At 39.3% G+C, this 12,836-nt stretch overlaps 1 protein-coding gene across 2 annotated transcripts in view; it reads left to right on the top strand.

Moving 5' to 3' along the window:
* The first annotated feature begins 810 nt into the window (after window positions 1–810).
* Window positions 811–12,836, top strand: part of NEK9 (NIMA related kinase 9) — a 35,341-nt gene continuing 23,315 nt past the window's right edge. For both annotated transcript variants that reach the window (XM_081130510.1, XM_081130509.1), the window contains exons 1-7: window positions 811–1,168; window positions 3,344–3,521; window positions 5,508–5,563; window positions 6,103–6,173; window positions 8,282–8,387; window positions 10,199–10,330; window positions 11,864–11,974. In XM_081130510.1, the coding sequence (XP_080986636.1) occupies window positions 950–1,168; window positions 3,344–3,521; window positions 5,508–5,563; window positions 6,103–6,173; window positions 8,282–8,387; window positions 10,199–10,330; window positions 11,864–11,974 (873 nt within the window). In that variant the 5' untranslated portion in view covers window positions 811–949. The remainder of the gene's footprint in view (window positions 1,169–3,343; window positions 3,522–5,507; window positions 5,564–6,102; window positions 6,174–8,281; window positions 8,388–10,198; window positions 10,331–11,863; window positions 11,975–12,836) is intronic.

The following is a 12,836-nucleotide window of genomic DNA, read 5'->3' as shown; positions in this document are numbered from 1 at the left end:
AATGGGAATAATAGGATTACGGGAGATGATACATGAAAACTTAAGAGTGATGCTAGGAACACAACATTACAAATGTTAGCTGCTATCTCTCTGATATAGATTATATTCCCAACTTTATAGATTAAAAAATAAGCTTGGAGATGTGAAGCTGCCCAAGGTGACATAACTGATGGAACACGTTTTTCCACTGTGCAATGCTCTTAGTGGCTTGAGGCCAGGGAGCATCTTATTGCAGATCCCCCACCCACAAATACAGTGGCACCCAGCTCTTAAAGAATGTTTCATGAGATCAGATGGTCAAAGGTTTGGAAAGACAAAAGAATGCTAAATATGAAAAAAAAGACAAGAAGAGTGTCAGGAAAATTGGCTTAACAATTTTTTGGAGTTGTGTATAAGGAGGGGGACTTAGGGTGGTCCTGGAAGAAATAACGGCCCACTGGCTCTTGAGATGACAGGTGGGAAACACTTCCGCTAACTACAATCTCTCTAAACAAAGCGCTGTGCAATGTTGGAAGGAACTGCTTCCCCAGTCACTGCCCTGAGAGGCCTGGCGCCAAGAGACTGGACGAAATCCGGACTTCGAAGCTGTCTTGGGACCTGGCCAGGGATCGGGGAAGTTGTCTACAGACACTTGCTCCTGCCGGAGCCTGTCGATTCCACGCGGTCCCTACCGCACGCCCGCAACCGCCGTGCGAGGCCTCACTTTCCCCGCCAGCGGGGTGGGAGGAAAGCCGTGGCCCGGAGACTAAGCCGCGGGCCAGCGAAGGCGGAGGAAACACCGCCGGGCCGGAAGCGCCCACAACTGCTTCCGGGTCAGGGGGCAGGAGCCACCATGGAACCTCGCAGGTTTGCGGGGCTGAGGGAGCAGCGGGCGGGCTTCTGAAGCGGATAGAAGCGCCGCGCTGCCAGGGCCACCGGTGACACGCAGGCCAGTTCCGCGGCCGCCGCCATGTCGGTGCTGGGCGAGTACGAGCGACACTGCGATTCCATCAACTCGGACTTCGGGAGCGAGTCCGGGGGTGGCGGGGACTCGGGCCCCGCGCCCAGCGTGTGTCCGGGGCCGCGAGCGGGCGCGCCGCCGCCGGAGCAGGAGGAGCTGCACTACATCCCCATCCGCGTGCTGGGCCGCGGCGCCTTCGGGGAGGCCACGCTGTACCGCCGCACCGAGGTAGCGGCCCGCCTCCGGCCTTCGCGGCCCCGCTCTCCCCGCGTCTGGCGCCGGGTCCTCAGTGCTCCGGCGCCCGCCCGGTATAGGTCTCGGGGTCCTCCCCACCACTCTTCCAAGTCACCCGCACTAGGGATTCGTTAGACCACTGGTTTACTAGCTGCTCGTTTCTGTTTAACCCGGGGAACGGAGCAAGTCATTGAGCCTTCTCTTAGCCTTAGTTTCCCCATCTATAAAATGGGGTTAGTAATAGCTACCTTTAGAATAATCTTTATGTGAAAGGTTGTTTTGAGAATCAAGCGGAGGTGCTTTACACAGTGTAAATTAAACTGGTACACGAATATGAGGAGGTATCAAAATCTACTTCCTCTCATGCTGTATAGCTCTCCAAGGTCAGGGTCGGGAGGACCAGCATAGCTTCAAAACATTCCCGTAGTTATGGCTGCTCCGGTATCTTCAGGTTAAGACGTGAACGCTCAATTGGAAATTTTTCTTGAAAACCATTGGGGAGACCGTGGTGTATTGGTTTTATTAATCAGTGTATGTATCCAGCAGCGTTTACGCCTTGGGAGTACTTTTTTGTTAAATTCTAAACCATTAATTCCTAACTTTGGGGGGGCGGGCACAAGGGCTCCTGGGAGAATCTAATGTAAAGGTAATCGCCCCGCCCACATTTGCACATATACATAGTCTTTGAAGAGTTTTGTGGATCACTGACCCCTAAATTCACAATGTGTACTGATCCAAAACCACGTAGTGGTGACTCCACCTGTGGAAACAAACCATAAACTGATTTTGATCATTAAAGCCGTAAAACTTAAGCTTTAGAATAAGCATTTAATGAGAACTTTTTGGGGTTACTGAAGGCAGTTAATCCATCTGATCCATCTGGAGTTATGCGTGTTCCAAACTAACATAGTTTTAAGGCTGAAAGATGGAGGAGAGAGGTGGTTGCCAGAGAATATGTGTTCTTTTTTATCCTAATGTCACATTAATATATGATGTTAGAGTTACTCTCAGTATTCTGTTTTCTTATTTGTACTCACAATATGAGAAAGAAGAGATGAGCAAGTGTACCTATTTTATAGTTAAAGAAACTAGGGGTATATTTAAGTGACTTGCTCACTTAAAGTAGAGTAAATCTTCGGCTAGAACAAAGTTTTACCCTTGACCATGCCTTTCCATTATTATCATGTTGAACTTAATTACTGAGGTTGTTTTAAGTTAAATTTGATTACACTTCCCCAGAACTGCACTACATTATCCCTATCACCAAATATTTATTAAATCTGTGTCTTTACAAGGTTTAATTAGAAGGGACCATTCCCTCAAGAAGCTTATATTTCAATGGGAAGACAAGTTAGTAAACAAATAACATTTAAGTTGTATGTGTATATAAATGAAAAGATGGACAAATCATTTCAGTGAAAATTAAGGGAATGGTTGCATTGAATAAATGTACAGCAGAAGGTTCATCAGGACCTTCTGAAAAATATTTAAAAGCCTAGCAGAGCCATTTTAAAGGATGGGGAGGGTTATTTACGGGGGCGGGATATTCCTGGGGTGGGGAGCAGTGTCAGGAAAGGGTTAGAGATATTATAAAAGGGAGTGGATATTGGGAGCTGCATGAATGGAGAAAAACATGTAATACATAAAAGTGACGAGATAGAGTTGCAAAATGGGCCGTATGAGTTAAGGGAACTCAAAGCCCTTAGCCCTTGCTCTTATCCAGAAAGGGTAAACAAAAATCACTAGAGAAATCTAAATTTATAAAATTAGAGACAAATTTAATATTTCCATTTTATAAGAAACTGGTTACCCATAGATAACTACTTTCTAATTCTCTATTTTTCCAATATTCTAGCCCTACTACAATTCTCATCATGACTGTCATAATGTCCCTCAACAGAATCTTTGAGATTACTTCCATCCCATATTTTTACCTGGAATTGACATCATGCAAATTAAGTGTAGCAACAGTGTCCTGTAGCAAATTATGATGCTCAGTTGTGTGCAGAACCTTTAAAGTCCCTTTGTGTTTTTCGTTTAAAGGAAAAAATAAAAGCAGTCAGTCTCTGCCCATCTAGGAAGTTTTCTTTCTAGGTTTACAGATCCGCGTGTGGATTCATTCTCTGCCAAGCAAGAGGAAAGTACTATACCTCTGTTGCTGTGTTGTAGGATGACTCATTGGTTGTGTGGAAGGAAGTTGATTTGACTCGACTGTCAGAGAAGGAGCGCCGTGATGCCTTGAATGAGATTGTTATTCTGGCACTGCTGCAGCATGACAACATTATTGCCTACTACAATCATTTCATGGACAATACCACCCTGCTGATTGAGCTGGAATATTGTAATGGTAAGGTAGAATTCAGTAGGACTCCCTCCAAAAAAACAATCTTGTGCTCATACTTACTTTTAAGGGGATTAAAAAAGAAAAAGCATATACAGTGATAAAAACTTTAAATGAGTTTCTCGATTTTAGAGAATTAGTTCAGGCCCTGGAGAGTTTGAAGTGATGTACAAAATAAAGGGAGGAATTTTCCCCTGCATACTCAAATTCTGCCTTATGATTATAGTTCCATCTTCAAATTACTTGTTCAGTTGGATTTTATATTCATTTTCAAGTTTTCTTCCCTCATGAAATGACATGAGTTAAGCATTTAGAGACATACTGTGGCTTGATAAAATAGTTAATGAAATCTTACAGGTGAAACTGATTTATATGGACTTCAGTGAACGCTGTCCTATTAAAAAGTAGTCCAAAGATCATAACTGAATGAAAATGATAACATAATAAGGCACAGCCTTATTTATCTGGTCTCTGATTTCTTTGGACCATTTTGCTTGTGAGATAGCAATATGGTCTAGTTGTTAAGAAATTAGGCTCTGAACCCACATCCCAAGCTTCACAACTGTTTAGCTCTGTAACCTTGTTCAAGAAACAGTTTTTCTGTGTCTTAGCTTATGAGTTTATTGATAACAGTTGATAACTTACCTCCTAGGGTTATTGTATTTAATGACTATGTAAAGCCCCTAGCATAGTTGGTATGTAGCAGATGTTTGATGCATACTATACTAGCTACTAGCCTTCTCATTACATAAGAGAATCTCCCGAGGCCTTTTTGAGCCACATGCTATAGTGGTCCCAGCATATTCCTCACTTAAATCTCAGAAAGCTCCCACATTGTAACTTTCATGTCTAGACTCTTGTGTATCATGGTTGTTCCTCTTCTGATCAACTCTAAATGTACAAGATTATAGTACAGATTTCTGAAGTAGCAGAAGCCTCAAGTAGTTAACTTCCTTTGTGGTTAGGAGGATCTAGAACAAGTGGTACATTTATTGAAATTTTGAGTTACTAAATTACAAAGGGAAAAAAAGTTGTGAAACTTAGCCAGAACTAATGTGTAAGTTATAGTTGCAGGTAGAAAGTAAAGTGATCCATGATCATTTGTAGTCTGTATTACTTGGTAAAGGAAAAGGAGAAGCAAATTCATGCCTATTCCACAGGAATGAATTAGTAAAGGGAGTAATATTTGGAAACAGTTTAGGGCAGCGATTTTCAGTCTTTTTCATCTCATAGCACACGTACACTAATTACTAAAATTCTGCAGCACCAAAAAATATTTTTTTGCTGATCTAAAAAAAAATAGGTATAATTTTGATTCATTCACACCAGACAGCTATTGTGTTGACTGTTGTCATATTTTTATTTGACAATCTAAGGGAAAGGGGTGCAGTGCTCCGACTAAATAGGTAGTGCATGTATTCAGAATTCTTGCAACACACCAGTATGCCTCTTGTGGCACATCACTTTACCAGTGCACACCAGTTGAAAATCACTGGTCTAGATTGTTCCTTAAACTTTGGGCAATTTTTTCAGTGGAAAGAAAAAAATTGATATACACCTGTATATACAAAACATTTTATCACTGGTGTACCCAAATGTTCTAGTAGTCACACGGAGAGTTGTTAAAAAATGTTGCAGATTCTTTTAAAAGGAGTTCTAGAAAAGAAAATAATCTGATTTTGAAGACATTCAAGGTAATTTCACTAATTGGGGTATTATAGGAATGATCTTTACTCTCTGTTCAAAAATATCTTACTTCCTGTTTTTGTATTGAGCTTCTTTCAGTAGGGAGGGGAATCTTTGAAGAATATTTTTTGATACAGTCCTTGAGAGATGTTTTGTACCCTTGTGAGGCCAAGAGGAATCAGGGGTTTCCTTTGGAGAGAGAGAATCCTTTATTTCCTTGTGTTACTTGTTAAAACCCTAATAGATACAGGAGCCAAGCTTTGGTCTCTATTAAGTAATTCAAACCTGTCTCTTGTTTAATTGCAGGAGGAAACCTGTATGACAAAATCCTTCGTCAGAAGGACAAGTTGTTTGAGGAAGAGGTAATTCATATTTCTATGATAGGATGCTAGAATTGTAATATGTTGCATTCTGGTTCTGTATTAACTCTTCCAACAATGAAGAGTATTTTTTTTCCTTTTGTTCAGACTCCTTCCAGGCTCTGGTTGATATTCTTGAGAAAGGAAACCTCTAACAAGGAAGCTGTCTATAGCTGCTTCCTAAACAATTTACCTCCACATCATGATTCTCTATGGGCTTTCTTTCCTGGTTCTGTTACTGCATACTGGTATGCCCAGTTTTCTATACCTTTGCATTCTTCCCGGATTTCTTTCCACAAGTGTGCTTCACCATACTATATTTTATAATGACATTGGAACTATTTTACGATGACCTGCTTTTTTTTTTACCCCTATCAATTTTCTTTGCCTGTTCAATCTACAAGCAAGAGATGTCAAGTCATGTTAAATCATAACCTCTGGTTGCAGCTTCCTTTGTTTTATTTGTTTGAGAGAAAGAGAGTATTTAAATCAAATTTGTTTGTTTGTTTCCAGCCCAAATATAATTTATTTTTTCTCTGCAGATGGTGGTGTGGTACCTATTTCAGATTGTTTCAGCAGTGAGCTGTATCCATAAAGCTGGGATCCTTCATAGGTAAAGAGTGAAAGAATATGGGACTTATTCCTCCCCACCAATCCAACCCCCACCTTGGGTACCTCCCATCAGCACTATTATTATTATTATTTTTTTTTTTTTTTTAAATATATCTTTATTGATTTCAGAGAGAGGAAAGGAGAGGGAGAGAGAGATAGAAACATCAATGATGAGAGAGTCATTGATCAAGCCCACAACCGGGGCATGTGCCCTGACCGGGAATCGAACCCCGATCGCCTGGATCCCAGGTCGACACTCAACTGCTGAGCCACGCCCGGCTGGGCAGCACTCTTATTTTCTTAATTAAGCAGTTAAGGCTTTTACAGATATATGTGTGTGTGTGTGTCTGTGTGTGTCTGTGTGTGTAGACACACACATATATGTAATTTTTATTTATTGATTTGAGAGACAGAGGAAGGGAGAAAAAAACATCGATTTGTTGTTCCCCTTATTTATGCATTCATTGGTTGATTCTTGTATGTGCCCTGACCCAGAATCGAACCTATAACCTGTGCTCTAACCCCATCCAGGGTACGTTGATATATCTTAGAAAGGAAAGTAACAAGGGGTGTTATCTTTTCTTCCTGAAGTTAAACCATGTTTGTGATCTAGGAAGAATTTCCTCAATACCTAAGTACTGCTCAGTCATTTATTTTATTTTATTTTATATTTTATTATTTTTTTATATTTTATTATTTTATTTTTTTGTTAATCCTCACCTGAGGATATTTTTTCCATTGATTTTTAGAGAGAGTGGAAGGGAGGGAGAGAGAGAGAAACATTGATGTGAGAGAGACAGTTGGTTGCCTCCCGCACGTGCCTGACAGGAGCCAGGGCGAGAACCTACAACCCAGGTACAAACCCTTGATGAAAAATCAAACCTGTAACCCTTTGGTGTGCTGGCCAGTGCTCTAACCACTGGGAAACACTGGCCAGGGCACTGCTCAGTCATTTCTTTGAGATTTTTTATTTTTTTAAAAATACATTTTTATTGATTTCAGAGAGAGGAAGGGAGAGGGAGAGAGAGAGAAACATCAATGATGAGAGTCATTGATCAGCTGCCTCCTGCACGCCCCCTGCTGGGGATTGAGCCTGCAACCTGGGCATGTGCCCTGACTAGGAATTGAACCACAATCTCCTGGATCATAGGTCGATGCTCAACCACCAAGCCACTCTGCCCAGGCTTTAAGAGATATTTTAGAGTTCATTTCATTAATTCATCAGTAAACCTAGAAGCCACTATGAGAAGTAGTACTAGATTGGTTGGAATTCACAGTGAATGTTCTCTCTGAGCAATAATTGGCAATTGTTTTTAATTTCATAATTCTTTTAATTTGAATCTAAGGCCTATTTATTTTGTATAATTGTACAGTTTTACTAGATCTTGTGGGGGGGGGACAGTTTTCTGTTCATTTTTTTGCTATAGGAGAGAACCATTATGAACATTTCCACATCATTATATCCTTGAGTCATTGACCATTGTTAGAGCTTAATGTTACTACAGCAGTATTTCTTTTTTGTTGATTTATTAATTGTTAACATATATGTCTTGATAGCTATTGAATGACTACTGTTGCATATTTTCAAAAGTTACAAAGAATATTGTTCTGATTTTTTTCACACCTTTTAGTAAAGGAAGCTAGAGTGTAAACCAGGCAAAGTTTATTTGTTTAACATGTGGTCAGTTCATCTTTAGAAAAATAGCCTCTTCTCTTGCCTTACTGGATTTGAAACTTTGATACCAACCAAGTGTTAAAATTGCCTTGATATCACTTTGTTCAAAGCATAAGCGGTAATTAAAGAGGCAGTGTACCTTTTATAATTACCTGGGGCACCATTTTTTTTGTCTTACCCTCTCAGCTTCAGAGGTATGGGAGGCATGCCTGTGCCATGAAGCCCTGGAGGAAGAAGTTAATCTTCTGCCTCCACTCTCCCAAGTCCCCTTTTCAGTGTGAAAGTACTTGTGAAGGTGATGACCAGTGTTTGGATCCATAACAGTCTGAGCAGCGGTGACTCAATCATTTTTATTCTGTACTAATCCTGGGTGCAGTGGGAGATGAGATAAAACAATTGACTATATGGCCTTATGCTTTTTTTTTTTCTTTCAGAGATATAAAGACATTAAATATTTTTCTGACCAAGGCAAATCTGATAAAACTTGGAGATTATGGCCTAGCAAAGAAACTTAATTCTGAATATTCCATGGCTGAGACGGTAAGTATGTTTCCCTTGTCTTATTTTTTCCCCTTTTCCTTTCTAGCACCATGAGGTTTAACTATACCCCCTAAATCTTGCATCTTTTTCTCAGTATTCTTGCAGATTCTCCATACTTATCACATTGTTTGCGGGTAGTTTTTATCGTGCGCTCTACTACCAGTATGAAGCAAATCTACAGGAGTCTTTTTCCTGGGCTCACTAGGTGTTCTTTCAAGAGTCATTGTTCACATTACAGCTCTGACCTCATAGCCCTTTCTGACACTTACTAGAGACTTTTCTAAAAGCAACAAAATGCTTTACTATTTTTTCCAGCCTAGAATCTTTAGTAGATTTCACTTTATCTCTTATTTAACATTTGAGCTTATGATGTTAGATATCTCTTTTTGTGTTTTCTTTGAAATTTTCTGGTCCAGAAGCTCTCTATGACAAATAAAGGCTGATACCCAGAAAACAATCTGATCTTTAATATTATACACAATCTGAACTGCATGGCTCCGTTCTCACCTGATCCTAAGAAAGATCATTAGTAAAGAATAGACATAAGTTGACCTTAAAGGACAGTGATCTCATCCTTTTAGGAATTATAAACCCAATTATTACTCTTTTGGTTTCACAGTGCTCAGTCCTTAGAAGAACGTGAAAATGTAAGTTTAATAAAAATTAGTTTTGTTCTGATGTTTTTTGATAATGTTGAGATATGCCTGCAAGCAATATTGAGATATCCAAGGATACTGATGGCCGGGGCTGGGATTCTCTGCTTCAGGGACTTAGTCTGCTTGTGTGGTGGTACCATATTGAGCTTCCGAAGAAGTAGTCATGTCTTATGTGGATTTTTCTCATCAAGTCTTGATAAAACCAAGACTTGACTTTTATTAGCCAGTTAAATGCAAAGATGGAATGATATGAAAATTTATAAATGCTGTGTAAGCCATCTGAAAATTTCTTTGCGGATTAAAGATGGCTCTCAGTTTTATTAGAATTTCTGGGGCACTCATTGTCTCTCATCTTGGGAAAGACATGACCTTCATTCAGGACATTTTTATTTGCAAATTTATTCTTGAATTCAAGAAATCTTTTTCAGCCATAGCCGTTTTTGCTCAGTGGTTAGAGTGTCGGCCTGTGGACTACAGGGTCCCCAGTTTGATTCCGGCCAATGTGTACCTTGGTTGCAGGCTCAATCCCTGCTCCGGCTGGGGCATGTGCGGGAGACAGCTAATTGATGTATGTCTCTCACATCAAAGTTTCTCTCTCTCTACCCCCTTCCACTCTTGCTGAAAAACAATGGAAAAAATATCCTCAGGTGAAGATTTAAAAAAAAAGAAATCATTTTCAAATTTGAAAGAAATTCACTAGCTATGTTAGTATTACAGATGTCAAATTGAGCCATTTAAAAAACTTTATTGCTATGCATTTCAGTTAAAACTTTTAAGCCCTTTATTCGGTTACCTTCTTCTCATTGTCAGTCGTCCCCCTACCCCCCACTTCGGTGAACTTTTACTTAGTATGTCTTTATCTGTATGAGGTTTTCGGTGAGCGTTGAATGCCTACAGTCTCTGTAATCCAGGAATCACAGAGCCATTGTGGCTCCCAAATTCCCACAGTACCTTTACCACAGAGATTGTTTCTTGAGATTGGTCTAAGAGATTTCTCCCCATAGTGACATCATCTCATAAAAACCATTATGGGATATGCTGATGAATGTTTTATGGTTGTTATCACTAGTTCCTGGGAAATTTGATTTAGTTGTCAAAATATTAGTATAGTTACCTCAGAAAAGAAGTTATTCTTTGATTGTTTTCTTTGTTCAGCTTGTGGGAACTCCATATTACATGTCTCCAGAGCTCTGCCAAGGAGTAAAATACAATTTCAAGTCTGATATCTGGGCAGTAGGCTGCGTCATCTTTGAACTGCTTACGCTAAAGAGAACATTTGATGCTACAGTAAGTTGATGTGTTATCCCCACATTGTCCTTGCAAATGGTACAACTTGATTGAGATAATCAACTTCATTTATCCCTGAGCTTCTGATTTCTTGAACAAAAAATCAACTGTAGGCAAAAATAACAACCAGTGTCCCGGCCCTGGCTTAGTAGTATATTATTAGAGTACTGTATACCAGATTTAGCTCCAGTTTGAATCCCCATTGAATAATCATAATCAAGTATCTCAAGTACTGTGCTTGAATTTGTTAACTGTAACTTTAAAACTGGCTCTAGGATCGACTGTGTGATGCCATTTAACTTCTTATGCTTTAGTTGCATCATTTCTTTAAGAAGCTAAGGCAGGTTATATAATACTCATGAAAGTGTTTTGATCTTTTTTATGAAAAATTACTCATTAAATATCGTTATTGTTTTATGGGTAACAAATCCCTTTAAGTCTTTTTTTCTTTTCTTCTTAAGTAAAGCCCATTGTAAAACAGTTTTTCTCAAACGTTTATACACATAGGAAATCACCTGGGCACCTTGCTAAAATGCAGGCTCTGAGTAAGTCTGGGGTAGGGCTGATAGCTTCCAGATGATGCTAATGCTACTTGTCTATGGACCACAATTTGAGTAACAAGTGAGTTCACTTCCAATCTCCTTTACAAACCAAGTGTGAGAACTTAGGCAAATCACTTCATCTCTTTGATCCTCTATTTTATCTATAACAAAGAAAGAATATTCTTCTCACAGAGATGCTCTGATAATTTATATAAAAAATGCAAATGTAAGATAATACAAATGCATTGGCCTTTCATGAGACCTATTTATTTTTCTAAATTCTTAAGCTTATTTTGGTGGATCATCTAATTCTAAATATTACAGTGGAAGGAAAATGAGTTTTGGAGTCAGATACTTTGGTTGGAATTATGGCTCCATTTTTTACTACCTGTAGTCTTAGGAAAGTTACTTTACATCTCTGAATTGGTAAGGATAATAACCTCCTTGTGTGGTGTTTGCAAGGGTTAAAAAAGATCAAATATATAACATGCCTGCCTAGCTCATATTGGCCTCTGTAAAGGTGGTGATGGTATTATAATAATAATATCATTATAAGCTTATTATTATTATTCACTACCTTGTTTGTTGGAGCATAGTATTACCTATATAACCATTATTAGGATATATAAGTTAGCAGGCAAATTAATTGGCAAAGGAGGTACTTAAAGCCAAGAAGCATGGCTAATCTTGCTTTCTTTTGGGGGGAGGATTCAGTTGAAGGGTCAGATTATAATATACTCTGAGTATTATACTATTTGCCACATAGTCATATCTCCATGTTGGCCAGTTGGCTTTATTCCATCTGATAGCAGCAGTGCATCCCTAACCATTTCTGATGATACATAGTAATAGTTATAAAAAGAAGTTAGACCTAATGCAAAAATATTGCCACTTCTTTAAATAATAGTCACAGACATCTCAGAGTCTCTACTCCTATTTTATAATGTCATCTTTATAAAACCAAGACAGTGCAATCACCATTTTCTTATAGAATCCACTCAACTTGTGTGTGAAGATTGTACAAGGAATCCGGGCCATGGAAGTTGATTCTAGTCAGTACTCTTTGGAACTGATCCAGATGGTCCATGCATGCCTCGACCAGGTGAGTGTGCTTACAGATCAATTCAGTTGAGTGTTTTTCCTTTCAGCTTTAGCGTTTGGGGTACGACAGGTGAACTGCACAAAGCTACATCCTCCTCCCTAGGCAGGGTGTAAGCATTGGCAGTCACTGATATTTGTGGGCTTCAGCCAGCAGATTCTTACTTTATTCTGCTTTGTTCTTTATTAATTTGTGAAATTGTGCTCTGTTTTTCGGGGGGTTTTTTAAGGGATTTCCTTTTTTTTTTTTTTTTATCTCACCCAAGGATATGTTTTTTATTGATTTTTATAAAAGAGAGAGGAAGGGCGGGGGAGAGAGAAATATCAATGTGAGAGAGAAATAGCGATTAGTTGCCTCCTGTATGAGCCCCAACCTGTGATTGAACCTACAACCTAGGCATGTGCCCTGACCAGGAATAAAACCTGCAGCCTTTTGGTGTATGGGATGATCAACTGTGCCACCTGGCCAGGACTGTGCTCCATTTTTTATGATCAAGAATTTTGTAACTTGATTTTATAAAAGTATAGTCAGAGGTAATTTAGAGTTCTTAATGTACAGAATATATATATTTCTAATATCTCACAGTTTGCCTTGCTGTATAGCTCTGCGTCAGTATTATTCAAGGTATGGTTCATGAACCACAGGCGTGGTGGGAGATGTTACAAGCAAAATATGAAGATTACTGGGCCCCCAGACCAACTAGTTCAGAATCTCTGTGAATAAGCCCAGATATCTTTATTTGTAATAAGCACTCCACAAGATTCTTATATTCCATATATATTGAAATTTGAGAGCCACTGCCCAAATGAACAAATGAGGAAGTCGCATTTTCACTCATGTACCAGTGTTAGTGTTAATGAGATAA

This window comes from Miniopterus schreibersii (assembly GCF_964146895.1).
Source record: "Miniopterus schreibersii genome assembly, chromosome: 1".
Classification (NCBI taxonomy): Eukaryota; Metazoa; Chordata; class Mammalia; order Chiroptera; family Miniopteridae; genus Miniopterus; species Miniopterus schreibersii.
This window is presented reverse-complemented; position numbering and strand designations above follow the sequence as displayed.